Source organism: Desmodus rotundus, chromosome 3 (assembly GCF_022682495.2).
Source record: "Desmodus rotundus isolate HL8 chromosome 3, HLdesRot8A.1, whole genome shotgun sequence".
Taxonomy (NCBI): domain Eukaryota; kingdom Metazoa; phylum Chordata; class Mammalia; order Chiroptera; family Phyllostomidae; genus Desmodus; species Desmodus rotundus.
Genome location: NC_071389.1, coordinates 19121351 through 19140125, shown reverse-complemented (window position 1 = coordinate 19140125; position 18775 = coordinate 19121351). Strand labels below are relative to the sequence as shown.

Below are 18775 nucleotides of genomic sequence, written 5' to 3'. Positions count from 1 at the left end.
GTTTAGTCAGTTTAGTCGTATGTATTTGCATTGGACTCGCATTGCTGCATGTACAACAAAATCATACATGTCATTCTTGAGGAAGGAACTTTGGTTTTTGACTGGTTAGGGCTTTGCCTCAGCTTAGTCTCCTTTAGAAAAGAATTCTTGTATGCTTTGTTCTTAAATAAAGGTGTGATACTTGGTTTCTAGCAGTGTCCATACAAAGGGCCTACAGACAGTTTGGTACAAGAAACTTAAGTTTTCTTTACTAAGTGTATATGGGCCACACCTAATATAGCTTCTACTATTAATACTACTTCACTGCTGCCACCAGCCGTCAGTTCTTGGATCACTAACAACCATACTAAACATTTATTCATTGCATTAAATACTCAAATGACTGTTCTACACAGGGAAGCTTGAACCCAGCATGGTGTCGCGGCTTTCACAACACCACACAGCTAGTAAACGTTTGGATGCACATTCCAGTCTGTATCTCTGTTATCCAGTGTGGGTCTTCTCTCTGTGGTGTCGTTTTCACACTTCCTCCACCCAGTAGTCAGATAGGCATGAAGATATTCTAGGAAAAATGGTTGACCTGCTTGGTTATTTTTGTCATTATTTATTCCGCAGTCACTTGGTGAGTTACCTGCTTACCACTCTTCAGCACTTTTTCCATTACCCACTATTTAAACACCAAAGTTTTAGAAACAACTTCGAGTTATATCCTAACCATAACATTGTATCACAAATTCATTTCCAGTGTATAATTCAGTGATTTGGGGTAAGTTTCTGAATCGTGCAACCATTATCATAAATCAGTTTTAGAATATTTTCATCCCCTCAGTAAGATTCCTCACATCCATTTATAGTTACTCCCCATTCACACCAGTGATCTACCTCTTGTTTTTCAATTTGCGTTTTCTGGACATTTCATATAAATAGAACCATATAATTATGTGATTTTTTTTTTTGCGTCTGTCCCCTCTCATGTTTTTGAGATTTCATTCTTGATGTAATGTTATCAGTTTGTTTCATTTTATTGCTGAATTGTCTTCAGTTTCATGGTATACACATTTTGTCTACTCCCGGTTGAAGGGATTTTGTTGGTTATGGTTTCTGGCTATTAGAAATGATGCTGCTGTGAACATTTGTACGCAAGTCTTTGCGGACTCATGGTCTCATTTTTTGAGTAGTTGAATTGCTGAATTGTATGTTGCTTTTATGTTAAACTTTATGAGAAACTGCCAAGCTGTTTTCCAAGTTAGTGTAGCATTTTACATTCCCACAAACAGTGTGTGAGGCTTTCTGTAGTTTTAATTTCCATTTTCCTAATGACTAATGATGTTGAACATCTTTTCATGTGCTTATTAATCACTCATATATCTTTGGTGAAATGCCCGCTCCTGTTTTTTGCCTATTTTTTGATTCAGGTAGTTTGTCTCTTTATTACTGAATTGTAAGGGTCTTTTATATATTCTGGATAAAAGTCCTTCACCAGATACTTGTTTTGTATATGTTGTCTTCTGGTCTTTCGCTTGTCTTTTCATTTTTTAAATGTTGTTTTTGGAAGTGCAGTGATTTGTTATTTAATGAGGTCCAGTTTATCATGCTTTTTGGTATAAAAGTTTTCGGCCAGCTCAAGATCTTAAAGATTTTCTTATATGTTTTGTTCTAAAGGGTTTATTGTTTTAGTTCTTATATTTATGTATATGATTTTTTTTTTTAGTTAAATTAGTTATTGTGTGAGGTGATGGTTCATCTTTTTGCATGCATCATTTTCCCCCAGTGAAGTTTTGAAATGTTCGGTGTACAGGTCTTACATATCTTTTGTTAAATTGGTTCACATGTATATGGCTATTGTGAGTGGAATTGTATTCTAGTTTTATTATTGGTTTGTTTCTTGCTTGTTTACAGGAATACAATTGATTTTTGTATATTGATCTTGTAATCTGTAAATTTGCTGTACTTATTTATTAGTTCTAATAGTTTTGGGTGATTCCTTAGGATTTTCTCTCTATAGGATCATGTCACCTGTGAATACGACAGTTTTCCAATCTTGAGGCCTTTTATTTCTTTTTCTCGCCTGATCTCACTGGCTAGAACCTCCAGTACTGTGTTAAATAGAGTGGATGAGAGCCACATCCTTGCCTTGTTCCTGCTCTTGGGACTACAGTGTTCCTCTTTTAATTCTAAGTGTGATCATTGTAGGTTTTTCAGACATTTTTTATTAGGTTCAGTTCCCTTCTATTCTGAGTTTAAGAGTTATGTCATTGAATGCATTTTGGATTTTGTTAACTACTTTTTCTATGCTTAGTGGATGATCATGTGGTTTTTATTCTTCTGTGAATATGGATGTTACATTAATTGTTTTTTGGATGTTAATCCAATTGTGCATTCTAGGGATAAATCCCACTTGGTCATGATTTGGTTTGTGAATGTTTTGGTTGAGGATTTTTGCATCTATATTCATGAAGTATATCTGTTATTTTGTCTTTGACTTGTGGTGATACTTACCTTATAACATAGGTTGGAATAGGTTTTGTTTTCTAGAAGATTTTGTGAAGTATATTTTTTCAAACATTTGATATATTTCGACAATGAAGCCATCCTAGATTGGGTGTTTACTGGTGAAAAGATTTTAAATTACGAGATAAATTTACGTTGTATACGTTCAGATTTTTCATTTCTTCATGTTGGTGATTTGTGACTTTCTAGGAAAATTGGTCTTCTTCATCTAAATTGTCAAGTTTGTTGACATAGGGGTAATTTTTTTAACTGTGAAATCTTTTTCCCACTTTGTCAATCTTTCCTTTCCATCTCTCCCATACATAACTGTGCACATATGCATATGCATATTTAGTAATACAAATAAAGTTTTTATGACCCCAAGCAAGGCAGATGTTGTGAAAATTTATTTCATTTTGCTTAATGTGTTATATTTCTGCCCCGGCCGGCTGGCTCAGTTGACTGGAGCACTGTTCCGTACCACAAAGGGGTTGCGAGTTCACTTGCTGGTCAGGGCGCATACCTAGGTTGCAGGTTTGATCTCCAGTTGGGGCATGTATGGGAGGCAGCCGATTGTTGTGTCTCTCCCTCTCTTTCTCTTCCTCTCTCCCTCCCTCCCTCCCTCCCTCTCTAAAAGCAATAAACATAGCCTTACGTGAAGATTTTAAAGTTTTTTTTTTTAATGTTATATTTTCCATTTAAAAGTATTTTTAAAAATTTTTACTATTATTTAATTAATATTGTTAACTAGATCTGTAATCCTTATTGGTGGTTTATATGTGGGATAAATTAAGCTGTGAAGCTCTCATCTGTACCTAAAGCATGCATCTCTAATAAATTCCACCTCTTACCTCAACAACAAAAAAAAAGAGTAAAGGGTGTAGATATGAATGTCCCAAGTCTGATTCTTAATGGTTTCATGTCCTGCCTACCCACGGAGTTCTCCATCCTTCATTCTTCTCCTTCCCATTCCTTGAAATGCTTCTTCAGGCTATGGTTTTCTCCTTAACTTTCAGATTGTATCATTTTTAAACTCTTAAGATTAAAAAAGTAGCAGATAGTGACAACACCCAGCCTTTTTCATGTGCCCTAGGAGAAAAGTATTGTGCTTGTTAATTGCCACAGTGTTGCAATATGGCAAAAAAAAAAAAGAAGAAGAAGAAGAAGAAGAAGAAGAATTCAAAAGTTCAGAATCTGTCCAGGGCAAAGAATACAAGCATTTAGTTTTATCATTGTGATAGATTTCCTGTCCTCTTTTTAAAAAAAATTTTTTTAAAATATTTTATTTATTTTACAGAGGGGAAGGAAGGGAGGAAGAGAGAGAAACATCTTTGTGTGGATGCCTGTCATGCGCTCCCCTTCTGGGGACTTGGCCCGCAACCCAAGCATGTGCCCTAGACTGGGATTCGAACCAGCGGCCCTTTGGTTTGCAGACCGGCACTCAATCCACTGAGTCACACCAGCCAGGGCTGATTTTCTGTCTTCTTAAAATTGATTCTTCCTGTCCTTTAAATTCAAGGTTATATGTGCCCTTAATTCTTTAAGAAAAGCAAAGTTCAGACACCAAATGGTTGTCTCTGTTCTAGCTATTTTCCAATAGCTAGGCCTGATATACTGATTGAAAGGAAATGCTGTAAATAGGCTTTCAGTATTGTGGTAGTGAGATGTCAGGAGAGTCCTGTGATCTGTATCTCATTCATTTACTGAGCCTTTGCCTCTTGACTGTCAACTTCACGAGTGTTTCTTAAGTGTCTCTCCCCTGCCCCCTTTTGATGGGACAGGATGGTTTAAGTAGGCTGAAGTTACATGTTTCCCTTCCCCAGGCCAGTTAGACTCTGATTAACTAATTTCCCTAGAGAGCTTTGTTAATTAAGGACAGAGTGCTCTAGCATATTTCAATATTCTTTTCCCTTCACTGCTGGAAGCCTGAGAAAAACGTTCTCTGATATTTATTGTGGCTCACACTTCCCCCTTCCCTGTATAACTGGGTCCCCTGGAATTTTAACTCTCCGAGTGGTCCATACTGAGCCTCTAGCAATTGTCAGTCACAGGGCAGGTTTTCCTGTTTGGTGCTGTTTCTGTCAGTGGTTTTTGTTCGTGTTCCTGTTCTGATAAGCTGTGGTATGACGTGTAGTTGCTTGTCTGTCTCTCCAGTCTTAGGGGCAGTATTTTGCTCTGTGTCCTGCCTTCTTTCATGGATCCAGTAAGAATGCTGATTTTTCAGTCTGTTTAGCGTCATAGTTGGTGTTAGGATGGAGTGGTGACTTCTCTACTTCTTACATGTGGAACTGGAAGCCTACATATACTAACCGAGAAAACCATTTAAGCCCTTAGTTTCTGTGGATTGTTGTCATGGACACGGCTCTGTGAAACCCACCACTGTCAAATAACGTGGAAAACCTTGTGAGATCACTAAGAGGCTCCATTTGAGGCCCTGTATGAAATGTTCCTTTTAAAACAGGGATTGCAAATTCAAATACTTTTAGGGGCCAAGACTATGTAGATGTGTAAACCATAGTAAACCGGAAAACACATTTCTGTGTATTCCCCAACTAAAGGAGATACTTACTGATGGCCTGCTATTTTCCAGGTACCTTTGCACAAGCAATCAGGAAACTACAATTTTATCTTATTTTATTTATTATTATTATTTTAAAATTTTATGTATTTATTTTTAGACAGAGAGGAAGGGTGGGAGAAATAGAGGGAGAGAAACATCAGTGTGTGGTTGCCTCTCATGTGGCCCTCACTGGGGACCTGGCCCTCATCCCAGGCATGTGCCCGGACTGGGAATCAAACCAGTGACCCTTTGTTTCACAGCCTGCGCTCAATCCACTGAGCTACACCAGCCAGGAGGAAACTACAGTCTTAAACAAAAGTCTACTTTAAACATTGGTTTAATGTTTAGTTGGCTCAAGCAAATATGCTGTGAACTGTGTGTATGTGAGCATGTGTGTTATGTGTGCCTGTGTATGTTGTCTGGCATCCAGGGAGATCAGACCCCAAATGAAAACCTGAGGACAAATGTATAAATCTTTACTATAGGCTTTCCCCACGATGCGCCCCAGTCAGTGCGTCCAGTGTTAGGGATCAGTCCGTAGTTGATCACAGTAGCAAAACCGGACTACGTGTGGTGTAAACACTGTGTGTCCATTGGCCTGTGTAAGTGCAGAGGTAGGGTGGTGTTGAGGGTTGGTCCCTGTCATTCCACCTGGTCACAAAGGACCCTGGCTGCCTTCCATTTGTAAGGATGTGTTGGGCCTTTTAGAAGTGTGGTTCTGTTTCTCTATTGATTGGTCACTTTTCCCTAAGTGCTCTTGTTAGTGACCAGGTTCTTAAAATGCCTTGAAATTATTTTCAAAATGTTGTGTGCTCATGCTATTCCTCCTCCTTAAGCATGTTCTTGCTAGTTTCATCCTCTCCCAGTGCCTGTGAGCTGCTTGATTATCCTCTCTTTGCCCATTTTCCCCCAATCTCAAGTCAGGGAAGAAAGAATAGTTTCTGAAATAGAATAAAGAGCAGATGTAGGGCCACTTTTTTCTTACAAACCCCTTCTCTCCCTTTTCTCAAAAAGAGACGTTTTCCATTTGGATTAAGAAATACTGTGGAATTTGACAAGAATAATGGTGTCCTTTAGAGTACAGGAACTTGATACAGCTCAGTCTGGAGATGACCCGTGTGCAAGGGCACTGACTCTGGAGTCGAGTCCGGGGACAGTTCTGGCCATGGTCACCTCTGTCTTTGGATAAGCATCACACCTCTTTGGGCCTTAATTTTCTGTTACAAAAAGCGTCAGTGAGAATTTAGTAGAAAGTGTGTATAAAATGCTTCTATTATACAGCCTGGCTTAGGACAAATGCTAAGTAAACGTTTTACAAACTTAAAAAAAAGAGCCTTTTCCTATTGGTTTCATTACTTACATGAGACCCAGACCTTTGAAGCTGAGCCCTAGAATTCTTGGGAGAAGCCCAAGCGGGGTATGTTTTGGTAGTGACCGTCAATCTCCAGACCAGACATTCATTAAAACTCACGAAGAAGCTCACCTTATGTGACTTCCCTCGTGGATCCTGAGTTGTTACTCATCTACACACTCTTTCTGGTTTATGTGTATTTTTTATCTACTTTGCTTTTTGTTTAAAAAGAGTGGGGGTGGGACAAAAAAGGCTTCATGTTCATTGTATAGTACAATTTAAAGTTTAAAAAAATCCACTATTGTAAAAAATATAAGACTTTTGGGAATATATACTCATTATAATTTATTGCTCTGCTTTACATTTTGATAAGCCTTTTTGTCTTATCTCTATTTTACCTGTCTAGGAGATCACAATTATTGTTCCCTGTCATCAGTCACAGTGGCAGTATCAGTGGCATGAAAATTGTTGCTATTACAGTCATTTCAGGCTCTGTCTCAACAGGTGTTAACAGCTGCCCATTCCTGATGACGAATTTGAAAACCTTCCTTTTCAAAGCACATGTCCTCTTTTTCTAACCCTTATGTATAAATCTTTGCCCTGGGGTGCGTTAGTGATTTTAGGACTTCTATTTAGTGGCAAGCCATTCCTTCAAAGTTTTGGGGGGGTCCCCTTTATAAAACAGGCAAACCTGGGAACCCTGGTTGTTGTTTTTTTAAGGGAGGGTTTCGGATGGGAATGGGGAGTATTCCTTAATGGCAGGGCTCTCCCCAGAGCTCAGGGTGGAAAACCACCGAAGTGAAGTCTCCGTGCATTCATTTTGTGTTTTCTCATTCCTGGTGCTCAGGTGCTGGGTCGCACAGCAGGCAGTTTACCATTATTTTACTTACTAATGGCTACACTAACTGTTGCTCCCATTTTGCTAGCAGTATCCTATCAGTGGTTAAAAGCATTCCCCTGATAATGTTTGTGCAAAAGTTTCTTTCCAGCTTGCTGAGTTGCCATTGTGGAAGTGGCTCTAATAGAATTGAATCTCAATACAAAAGCAATAGAATTGAAAAGGAATCAGAACTAGGTGCAGGCTTTCGTGTGTGGGATGCTGTTTCCACTGTTGAACAGAGTTCTTTAAGAATGAGTCTTGAGTTCTCCTGTTCTGTAACCAACAGGAGGACTCACAAATGGCAGTGGAAGATACATCTCTGCTGCTCCCGGCGCTGAAGCCAAGTACCGCAGTGCGAGCAGTGCCTCCAGCCTCTTCAGCCCCAGCAGCACCCTTTTTTCTTCCTCCCGTTTGCGATATGGAATGTCTGACGTCATGCCTTCTGGCCGGAGCAGGCTTTTGGAAGACTTTCGAAATAATCGGTACCCCAATTTACAACTGCGGGAAATTGCTGGGCATATAATGGAATTTTCCCAAGACCAGCATGGGTCCAGGTGAGGACTTGGTTTTGGCAGTTAAGGTAACTAAAATCTTAATGCCTTAAATTCCATGCCTCAGATAAGGTATGTGCTCAGTAAATTGCCATGAAGTTATTAAAACAGTTTGCTGCTTAATATACTTCCTATTATTTCAAAGAAATGTGGATTATGTGGGTCTCCAGATATACAAGTGATTGAAAAGAGTCATTTAGAAATTGGGATCAAATGGCATATCTGCACATGTTTGCTACCTTAATCCCTATCAAGAATTATTCAGATACAAGTTTGTATCTCTGCTGCTCAGGAGTAAGACAACTCCACCATGTGTCTTTGTTGTTTCATTCTGTAGAAGTGAGCGTCTGCATAGAGGTAAAAGAGAAGAAGCTATTAGAATCAGAATTTAGCTTGGTTTACAGCTCCCTGTTTGACTGTTCCAGTGGGCTTCACAGAAAGGGACCCTGGCCCTGGGGAGAAAGCATAACCTTGATGTTACTCATCCTTCCTTTCTGTTCGTCCGCTTTCCTCTTTCTCTTTGTGCCCACTGGCACAACTGCTGAAGAACCTTTCCTCTTTAAGTTCTGCCAGCTTGCTGTTTAGCAAGGATTTCTCATATTTGGATCCTATAGACCAGATTGAGAGACAACATGATTTGTTTTTTTCATTCTCACCTGAGGACATACTTATCATTTATAGAGAGGGAGGGAGGGAAGGAGAGAGGGGGAGGGAAACACCATTCAGTTGCTTCCTGTATACGCTCTTACTGGGGATTGAACCTGTAGCCCTTCAGTCTGTGGGACAGTGCTCCAACCAACGGAGCCACACCAGCCAGGGCAACATTCTGGTAGTCATCTGAACCAAAAAAGGTGAACTGAGTAGCTACTACTTCATTTATAACAACTGTTCCACATCCTAAATGACACTTACTTCATATGAATATGAGGTAAAGAATATACGAAGGTCTATAAGCTTTGAGCCTCTTAATGTGGGATAGGTTTCTAAAGAAAAAGGTGGAATTCTTGTGTTATGCCCACCTTCACCCCTCCTCTCTTTTCATGCCCCCCTCAAACCCACATACACATTTTGTGCATGTGTCCTATAACGAAATATACTAAGACTTAAGTCTACTTTTTTTATTTTAGAGATTTTATTTATTATTTTTAGAGAGAGGGAGAGGGAGAGAAACATCGATCGGTTGTGTCTCGCACGCCCCCAACTGGGGACCTGGCCCACAACCCTAGCATGTGTCCTGACTGAGAAATGAACCAGCGACCTTTCAGTTCGCAGTCTGGCGCTCAGTCCACTGAGCCACACCGGGCAGGGCTAAATCTACTTTTAAAAGGTCAGTTGATTTAGGGTATACTTATTTCCAAGTCTTCCTAAAATGCTGTGATTGCCCTTTTTACTTTGTACTTCAGATTCATTCAACTGAAACTGGAGCGTGCCACACCAGCTGAGCGCCAGCTTGTCTTCAATGAAATCCTCCAGGCCGCTTACCAGCTAATGGTGGATGTGTTTGGAAATTACGTCATTCAGAAGTTCTTTGAAGTAAGTCTTTGTTCTTTCTGTCATTTGACTTCAGAGAATTTCCAGAGCATTTTGATTTTCATTAGCTATTTTGAGAACTATATTCCCGTTCTGGTCCTCAAAATGAAGGGTGTGTGGTCTTTTTAAAGAGTTTTTGTCTGTCTTTCTTTTTTTGGCAATATCTATTCCTTATATATGAGATGTAATTGACATAATATTGTGTGAATTTAAGGTATACAATGTATTGATTTAATATACTTATGTATCGCAAAAGGATTCCAACTGCAGTGTTATCTAACACCTTCGTCACATCACGTAATTTGTCTTTGTGTGTGTGTGTGTGTTGAGAACATTTAAGATCTACTTACTTAGCAACTTTTAAATATATAATATAGTATTATTAGCTCTAATCTCCATGTTGTCCAGTAGATTCCCAGAACTTATTCATCTTACAGCTGGAAGTATAGAGTTTCTGAATGTTTTCCAATTCACCTGCTGCCGTGTTTCTTGTAAATGTGCAAGCAAATGATGCCAGTCTGTTTTAGAAATGTGTTTAGAGAACCACTGTCCCCATTTGACTCAGTATGTTATAATAGTTTCACTAAACATGTCATTTGGGGGGGAAATAATTCTTGTAAGATAATTTTAGCAGTATCACAATAAAGTGTTCTGGAAAAAAATTTTTTTTTAAGGATTACTAGAGAATTATGTTTGAACAAGAACTCTAGGGTTTTTCATCATAAACTCTAATCATGAGGATTACTCAACGATTCTTTGGTCATCCTTTGGCCTTGGTTCCTTCATTTCCTCCATTAATGTGAATGATGTCCTCTTTTGTTATCGTTGTCTTTGGAAAGGATTAATGAGATTGTTGGATTAGTGTCTGTTCATTACTAAACTAAACTGTCAGAAAGGCGGAAATTCTTGGTTTACCACTAGAGCCTTGGTGCACTGGGGTCCTCAGTCCCAAGCTGTAAATCCAGAAGGGAATGAAGCACTGGGGAGTTCAGTACAGAGGGAAAGTGCTGAAACTATACAGTACCTGCTGCAAACCAAATTTGTCAAGTTCTTATGACTATTTTATTTTATTTTATTTTATTTTATTTTATTTATTTAGAGGGGAAGGGAGGGAGAAAGAGGGAGATACATAACAATGTGTGGTTGCTTCTCGCACGCCCACCACTGGGGACCTGGCCTGCAACCCAGGCATGTGCCCTGACTGGGAATCGAGCCAGCGACCCATTGGTTTGCAGGCTGGTGCTCAGTCCACTGAGCCACACCAGCCAGGGCAGAGACAAAGGTTTTTTAAACAAAAGGTTTAATCATAGGTGACTGGGTTAAAGGGGGTATGCCAATGGTTGATGCAGAATAATGAATGCTTTGCTTTCTCTGGTTTCTTTCCTTCTATCTAAGTAATGGTGTTCACCCACACATTATGTCTAGTTTGGCAGCCTTGAACAGCAGCTGGCTTTGGCAGAACGGATTCGAGGTCATGTCCTGTCATTGGCACTGCAGATGTACGGCTGCCGTGTTATCCAGAAAGCTCTTGAATTTATTCCCTCAGACCAGCAGGTACTTGTAAGTTTCCCCTTTAACTTTTCTCTTGGTGTTTGACGTTTCTCCATGGTACATGTAGTGAGCCTTGTAAATTGTCAGCTTTTACTTTTCTTTTACAGTTTTTCTCGGTGCTTGTGGCTGCCTTTCTGTGCATGGCAAGCATGAACTGTTCAACTTGCGAATTTATACTAGATAAGTGTCTTGTTAAAACCATGGGTTTCAAACACTCTTCTTTTTCCTTGACAACTTAGGCTTTTGTAGTTGCAATTTTACAGGTGGGCTTTTTGTTTGGCAAGAGTTGAAAGATGTAAGATACTAGTAAGTTGTCATTTTCTTCAGCTTGAACTGACCATTCCAACAAAGCAAACATTAATCCAGTCCACCTTCCATTTTCCTTCACTTGCTCTCATTCGTTCACCCACCACCATTGACCAAATGAGTGCCTGCCCAGTGCCGTGGCAGGCCTGGCACGTGGACCGGATGCCCACTCTGGGCCAGACGCCAGCACAGAGGTGACAGGCTCATCCCTGCCCACAGACCACAGTGTGGGGCAGGCGATGGAAAGCAGTGGTGAGAGCATGTGCCCCGAGTCTTTGAGGGAGGCTTCGCAGGAGGAGAAGTCCAGGCTAAAGAGGAGTCAGACAGGAGAACAGGGAGAGAAGTCTGCAGTGTTGGGTGCTGTGAGTGGGAGCTGACCCCGGAAGCGCCTGCAGTGAGTGGCCCACGGCTTCAGGAGCAGTCAAGGCACAGGTCCCGCCAGCTTCACGCAGCCCCACAGAGCCCACAGGCCCCAGGGAGCCTAGGCAACTCGCAGGCAGGTGCGCTGCAGGTTTGTGCTGTGAGCCTGGGGTGCTTCTGATCTGGGCCCTTGGCCTTTGGGCGCTGGACTCACTCAGCCCTTCACAGTGGAGGGCATGGCCTTGTTCTGGCAATGATGAGCCACTTGCCCTCACTGAGAACAGAGTTCGGTGATGAGAATCTTTGTTATGGACTCAGGTTCTGAGCCAGACGAGGCGCCTGCCATCTGCAGTTCAAAGCAGAACCAAACAGAACAGGCATTGGTGTTGGCGATGGCGGCTGAGGGCTGGGGGAGCCCAAAGCCCTTGTGTTGTGAGACTCAGAGGTGTGCGGGTCGGGAGGCTGGGGAGGCACAAGGGAAGGTAGGAGGCACACAGCAAGTTTGGGGTTTGTCCTCTCGGTGCTCAGCACTGGAGACGCCACAGCGATGCAGTGGTGTGTGATATGTAAGTAATAAGAAGCATGGGTGAGGCCGCTGCATTTAGTTTTCTTCTAATGTGCAGACTGTTACCAGTTTTAATTTTACCCGGGGTTTTCAGGGATAAAAATATCATGGTCAAATGTCTTCTCTTTAATTTTCTCTCTCCCCCTCTCTCCCTTCCTTCCCTTCCTTCCCTCTATAATGAAGGTTACTTCCTGATTTTGACCTTAATATATATACCCACTTACTGAGAAATATCGGGAATATGATAGTTTCCAAGGAATTATTTCTGTCTGTCTTTGCTCTCTCCTGTGATTGTGGTAACATACAGATTTTGTCTCCCAACTTTCCAGGATTTACTGTTTTCTGATTGTGCCACAACAGTGTAGTTTTCACTCCCCCCCCCCCCCCCCCCCCCCAGCTGTCGTTCTTCCTACCCTGTGTTTGTGTATGTCTTTTCCTGGTGTGGTTTTCTGACATCTTGTTCTAGGCCTCAACTTCTCCTCCTGCTATGGATAATTTACTGTTTTCTAGATACAGGTTTATTATTTTGTTGAAATGAACTCATCTCTAGTGGTTTCTTTGGACTTAAGAAAATATTTAGGGAAGCCACTTCCCCTTCATTTCCATTATAGTGTTCCTTGCCTGTATATAGGCATCATTCTCTACTTATCCCCATAATTATATTTCTAGAATAAATTTTTTATGACATTTGATTAATTGCTTTAGGAAACTTTCCTGAGTTTATTGCCCCTTGCTCTTGTCCCTGGCATTGTACTCTTGATTTTAAAAAATTAGAGCATCTCTTAGATGCTTTGGCATATTCAACATCTTCAGAATTTAAGACTTCGCACTCATAAATGTCACCATTTTATACTGGCTTGTCGTCTTCCACCATAAATATGGAGTCAGTACAGTGGAACTAACATACAGAGATTGGATACAGCAGGGAAATGGGGTAGCAAGTCCCAGGTTCCTAGACATGGGTGGTGCAGGTGTTCAGCTTCAGGAGAACTGAGGGGGCACGTTTTGGGGAAGGGGTCCGGTCCAAAGCCTCATCTCGTTTTCTGTGCCCTGGTCGTTCCCACTCATGCCCTGCACACACACACACACCCCTTAGTGTTTGTCCTCTGTGTGTTCCCTGGGTCTGGGCGCTTGTCGTTAATTAACTGTGAGTACCGTTCTTGCTGACGTCGCAGTCACTGTGCCCTGGTGGAAGTGGAAACAGCACAGACCTGGGCTAGAGTTCTGATTTGGTTGGTGTCCGTAGTGTCCCATACATTACTTGACACCTTTCAGGTTCTGTTTGTTTATACATAAGAGAATAACATATAATTGGTGGGTGGCTTAATGACACGCACTGCTTGGCCACACACAGGAGCCATGTTGCTTGTGTTGGACTCTTGGCAGTCTTGGTCTGTGATTTTAACAAGTCCTTTAATTTGTCTGTCTTGGTTCCCATGTCTGTAATGTCCAGCCCATAGGATTGTTGTGAGGATTCGTTAAGTCAAAGCAGTTAAAAGTATGCCTAGCCCAGAGTGACCTAACAACCACAGAGAGATTAACAACCATCCATAATAATGTGCACCTTACAGGGTTGTCTTCATAGAAACATGTTGAATTGCATGTGAAATTCTCTGATAAGGTGTACTTACTTAATATAGGCTCCATTCTGTTTGAAGATGTCTACATTTTTAATCTCACAGGGGTCTTTTGCAAGTTAGAATAGTTTTGGGAAGGCTGGTTACTGTTACAGGAAGTGTGCTGACGTGGGAAAAGTGTATTCATCACTTACCGCCACAGTGCCACAGCCGAGTTGTCTCACTTCACTACCATGGACCCCCTTCCTGCTCGGTGCTTTTGTGTGTGGTAAGGAGAGTGTTGATCGTCCAGGTGTTTGCTCGCTGTGATTCTGGTGGTGCTTTCTTTCCTTGTCCCCAATAGAATGAGATGGTTCGGGAGCTAGATGGCCACGTCCTGAAGTGTGTGAAAGACCAGAATGGCAATCACGTGGTTCAGAAATGCATTGAATGTGTGCAGCCTCAGTCTTTGCAGTTTATCATCGATGCATTTAAGGGACAGGTAAGTGACTTAGGAAAGAAATAAGGGAAACAAATTGGTACATGTTTCCATTGTGAGCAGAGAGGAGGGCACGATTTGTGGAGCGTCCTCAAGAGCTGCAGTAACTAGCAGCTCTGTTCAGTGGCGTCAGATAACCTGGCTCTGTGTACCCGTTTCTTTCTCCCCCTAACTGCCCGTGGGCCTTCTCTCCATCACGCAGATGTCCGCTCCTGTCGGGATGAGTTAGTCATCGGAGTTGTTACGATTAAATCTGATATTTGGAGAATAAAGTTTTTTCCTTTGGTTAAGTACTGTTTATCTTGGTATTTAAAATTTTTTATCAAATTTTAAAATTCAAGTAATTTACAGAACTAATCTTGCAGGTTATACATGAATGTGTTTAAAATAACAAGGTTTTTCTTGCTTGATTTTTTTTTTTCTTTGTGGGGTGGGTAGGGTGGTGATCAGGTTGATTTGAACTCTATTAAGTGGTGGCACAGCTAGGAATCGCTTTTATTTATTTATTTTTATTTAGCTGTATGTCATAAGAGCCTGTATGCTCCTAGTATCAGCTTCTGAGCACAATTTCCTTAAACCATGGTTTTTCTATAAATTCACTATTGTCATTAACTCCTCACACCCCTCCTAAGCTAGCTGGGACAAGAGAGTAAATCCATCTCCTTGGGTGTGCCCAAATTTTTTTCACAAAAGGAAAAAAAGGGAAATAACAAGTAGATTTTTCAGGTGTAGTTATGTGTACTGCTAAGCCTAGATTGAAATGGGATTTTAGAGTTTTTGAGGTTTGGGGATTTGTTCAAATATGGCAGGGGAGTATATATTACAGACATTAACCCAGGGAGTTATTGGTATTTTCTGAGTTAATTGGGGGGGGGGATCTTTTTACTTCAAAATTAAGATCTTATATTTTTCAAAATATGTAACTGAGAAAGTAAAAGCATTAAACGACTAAATGGGAAAGAATATTTTCCAGGTGAAACTGCCAAAGAGTTGATAACCAGAATATATAAAGAATCCCTGTAATCAAAGGAAACAATATAAATTAATGTGAAAATAGGCCAAAAGCATGGATATGTAGAAGAAACACAAATTGCCTGTAGACATAGGAAAAAATAAGTCCATTTTACTAATCAGGAACATGCAAAATAAAGCCACAAATGACAGGCTGCTCCTGCTCACGGGTCGGTTGCTGTGTGTTGGCAGGAGTGTGGGTGTGACCCACCGCTGCTGGGAGTAGATACCAGCACGGCCATTTGGGAAACTAATTCAGTATCATCTTTCACGAACAGCACTTGTATTTTCTGTGACTTAGCACTCCTGGCCGAGTCGCGTGCCAGGTGAAACATCTGCAAATGTATATCATTGGACGTGTTCCGACATGTTCAAAGCAGCAGCATTCTCCTAGTAGGAAAAAAGCCCAAATTATCCAGATGTCTGTTAGCAGAGAATTGGACGAAAAATTCTAAAATAAAAACCTTGTGTACTTAGCATTATACTGTACAGCTACACAGAGTACACTGCAGAAGCCTACCGTATTATAAGTAAATATTTGAAACATAAAATTGAGTGAAATAAGTTGTTCGGACTGTTGGTGTTAGCATTTCTGTAGTTGAGGTTGAGCAGAACCACGTAGCGTGCGTGCTGTGTAAGGATGCAGTTGCGCACGTAGGGCTACAGTGTAAAACCATACATACGGCACGGGGGGCGGGACTGACACTTTCAGACATCTAGTAAGTGTTAGCTGCTGTTGTGTCTTTACAGTGATTGTCTTTTTAAGGTTTTGTTTATTTATTTATTTATTTTTAGAGAGGCAAGGAGGAGGGGAAAGAGAGGGAGAGACAGTGTTATGAGAGAGAAACATCAGTGGGCTATCTCTCTTGACGCATCCCAGCCAGGGTTCCCGCAGTCCAGGCATGTGCCCTGACTGGAAATCAAACCGGCGACCTTTCGCTTTGCAGAGCAACACCAAACCTGCTGAGCCAGACCAGTCAGGGCATATTGTCATTATTCTCCATACCAGACCCAAGTTGCAAGTTGGTCCAGGTCATTTGGCTAGGAAGGGCAGAATGGAGAGTAGGTGGTTTGGACTTGAAGCCTGTGTCTTATCTCGCGCCAGACCCAGCAAAAGAGCTGTTCTTACACATTGCCAGAAAACACCCCAGTTTGACTCAGAATGTTACTTTGTGATTATGTGAAAGCACTCAGGGTTTGATCCCACCCCTTTTTCTGTCCCCGTGCCCCACCCTGTCCTTTGACACAGACTCTTAAACTAAGTGTATTTTTCTTGAGTTCGACCAATTCTGTTCCTTTCTAGGCTCCTTGGAAAAGTCCTGTTCAGCTCTAAATTTATGTATACCTTTGAATTTCTGGAGTAGCTGAGGAAAGGGTTTACAAACACACATACATACACACCTTATTATTCACAGAGAGAACTTAATGTCATATTTATAATTGGAGCTTTTGAGTCATACTGGAAAATAGTATCCTGGCTCTGTCATTTACTATCTGTACGACTGTTGGCACATTATGTAAACTTATAGGAAGGAACTTCGATTTTCTCATCCGTGTGTGGAGGATAACCTTGATGGTGTCAGGGTCATTGTGAAGATTAGTGGGATAATGTGTATTAACCATCTGAAGCACCGAAAGTGACAGCTGGTAATTTTGGCTTGCTTTCTTATGTTCGGCCCAGGTATTTGCTTTGTCCACGCATCCTTACGGCTGCCGGGTGATTCAGAGGATCCTGGAGCACTGCCTCCCTGACCAGACGCTCCCTATCTTAGAGGAGCTTCACCAGCACACAGAGCAACTTGTACAGGTAGTGGAGTTGCCAGTAGAGTAACTGCAAACTCCTGTGGGCTCGTGCAGGCCCAGAGCTTGTGTGTTTTCTCAGCACAGGTATCCATTCCAGTAGAGGGTGGTATTGATGTGTTTAAAATGCCCAGTGAAGCTTTTGGGCAAGTTTTCCTTTACACCGGCCTGGTTCATGTTTTGTGAATATGGGTAATGACTAGAGCCTGGGCCTTGGAGCAAAGAGATAGGCCTGCCAGAGCCCTGCTACGGACCAGCCAGCCATGTCACTCGGGGCAGGCCATTTCATCTCTCGGGTCTCAGTTTTATCATTTCAAATGCACTGAGTAGGTTAGTTGATTTCTTTCTAACTTTGATGCTTTCTTTTGCATCTACCACTACAAATTTCTCCCACATCGTACTGACTGACCACTTCTGCATATAGATAGTGTGTTATACTGAAGCAGTTTTCTTAAAGCCAGAATTTATATACATTTAAAAATGCCCAACGGCCCAAAGATACCCTGAAGTAATTTTTTTGTTGTTGTTAGCATTTGTTGTTGTTTTTTTTTTTTTGCATGAAGTGTGATATTGTAAATGTATTAAATATTCATTGTAGAAGAGTTTGAAAATGCAGAAGTTGGCAACAAAAGAAATAATCTATAATCCTACCATCCAGAAGCAAACATACTTGTCATTGGCACTTTAAAAAATATTACTTGTATGCTCTTAATTTTTTACGTCTTACCAAAAAGTACTTTGGCCCTGGAATTCCTTATACACATTTATTTTCTCAAAGTGTCTTTCACTTTAGATGAATGAGGATGTCCATTTTATGCTTGTAATATTTATTTAATTAGGCATTGTCTGTTTTATTAGACATAAACTTTGTTTCCAGTTTTTCTTCATTGTAGATTGGCACAGTAACTATTTGTATATTTCTGTTTGAGAGACAAGTATTTCTTTATTCCCACCTACCTTTCCTTTGTGTGTGTGTGTGTGTGTGTGTGTGTGCAGTATTTTATGAAGAACCCAGCTAGGCCCTTTGGAGACACACATACACACACACACACATACACATTCTGTTGTCTAGTAGTAGTGTGTTCATGTTTTGTAATCATAGGAGAAATTATCATTACCTATCTATTTTTAAAGTTCTTATGTGTTCTTTAGTATTCAAGTAAGCCATCATAGTGTTACAGGAAAATAGGAGTTGATTAGATACAAGGATTTAGGTAACCCCCTGAACTCGTTTTTTTAAAAAATTTGTATTTCTTTTTATTGTATAAATGTGCCATAGTCTCCACGCCCCGCCACTGGATTTATTGGAGTGACACTAGTTAATGAAATTCTGTAGGTTTCCAGCACGCAGTTCTACAACTCATTACACTGAACTGTGGTGTGGTCACCACCCCCCAGTGAAGGCTCTGTTCCTTACCATTTGTCACCCCACCCCACCCCTCCTCCTCTTCCCCCCACCCCCGGCACTCAGCACAGTGTTGTGTGTGTCTGTGAGTTTTTTCCCTTTTTTTTGAGGCCTCCCCCCAAATGAACTCATTTTTACATGAATTTTATTTCTTCTGTTGTTTCTTAAACAGGATCAATATGGAAATTATGTAATCCAGCATGTACTGGAGCACGGTCGTCCTGAGGATAAAAGTAAAATCGTAGCAGAAATCCGAGGCAACGTACTTGTATTGAGCCAGCACAAATTTGCAAGGTATGGGCTTTGGATTACACGGGCTGTTTTCCAGAGGAGAGGATTAAATAGTCTTTTAGGTCTAAA

At 41.1% G+C, this 18775-nt stretch overlaps 1 protein-coding gene and 1 non-coding gene across 16 annotated transcripts in view; both read left to right on the top strand.

Annotated features, from left to right (window-relative positions):
• PUM1 (pumilio RNA binding family member 1) overlaps positions 1-18775 on the top strand; it is a 117143-nt gene that overhangs the window by 89274 nt on the left and 9094 nt on the right. For 12 of the 15 annotated variants that reach the window (XM_024554485.3, XM_071220863.1, XM_071220862.1 and 9 more), the window contains 6 exons: positions 7568-7835; positions 9236-9365; positions 10788-10922; positions 14065-14202; positions 16892-17017; positions 18588-18709. In XM_024554485.3, the coding sequence (XP_024410253.1) occupies positions 7568-7835; positions 9236-9365; positions 10788-10922; positions 14065-14202; positions 16892-17017; positions 18588-18709 (919 nt within the window). The remainder of the gene's footprint in view (positions 1-7567; positions 7836-9235; positions 9366-10787; positions 10923-14064; positions 14203-16891; positions 17018-18587; positions 18710-18775) is intronic. The other 3 variants (XM_024554486.3, XM_071220864.1, XM_024554483.3) reach the window with 1 other exon arrangement.
• On the top strand, positions 11826-11910 carry LOC112299708 (small nucleolar RNA SNORD103/SNORD85). The gene has a single exon (XR_002974298.2). It is a non-coding gene; the product is annotated as a small nucleolar RNA SNORD103/SNORD85 (small nucleolar RNA).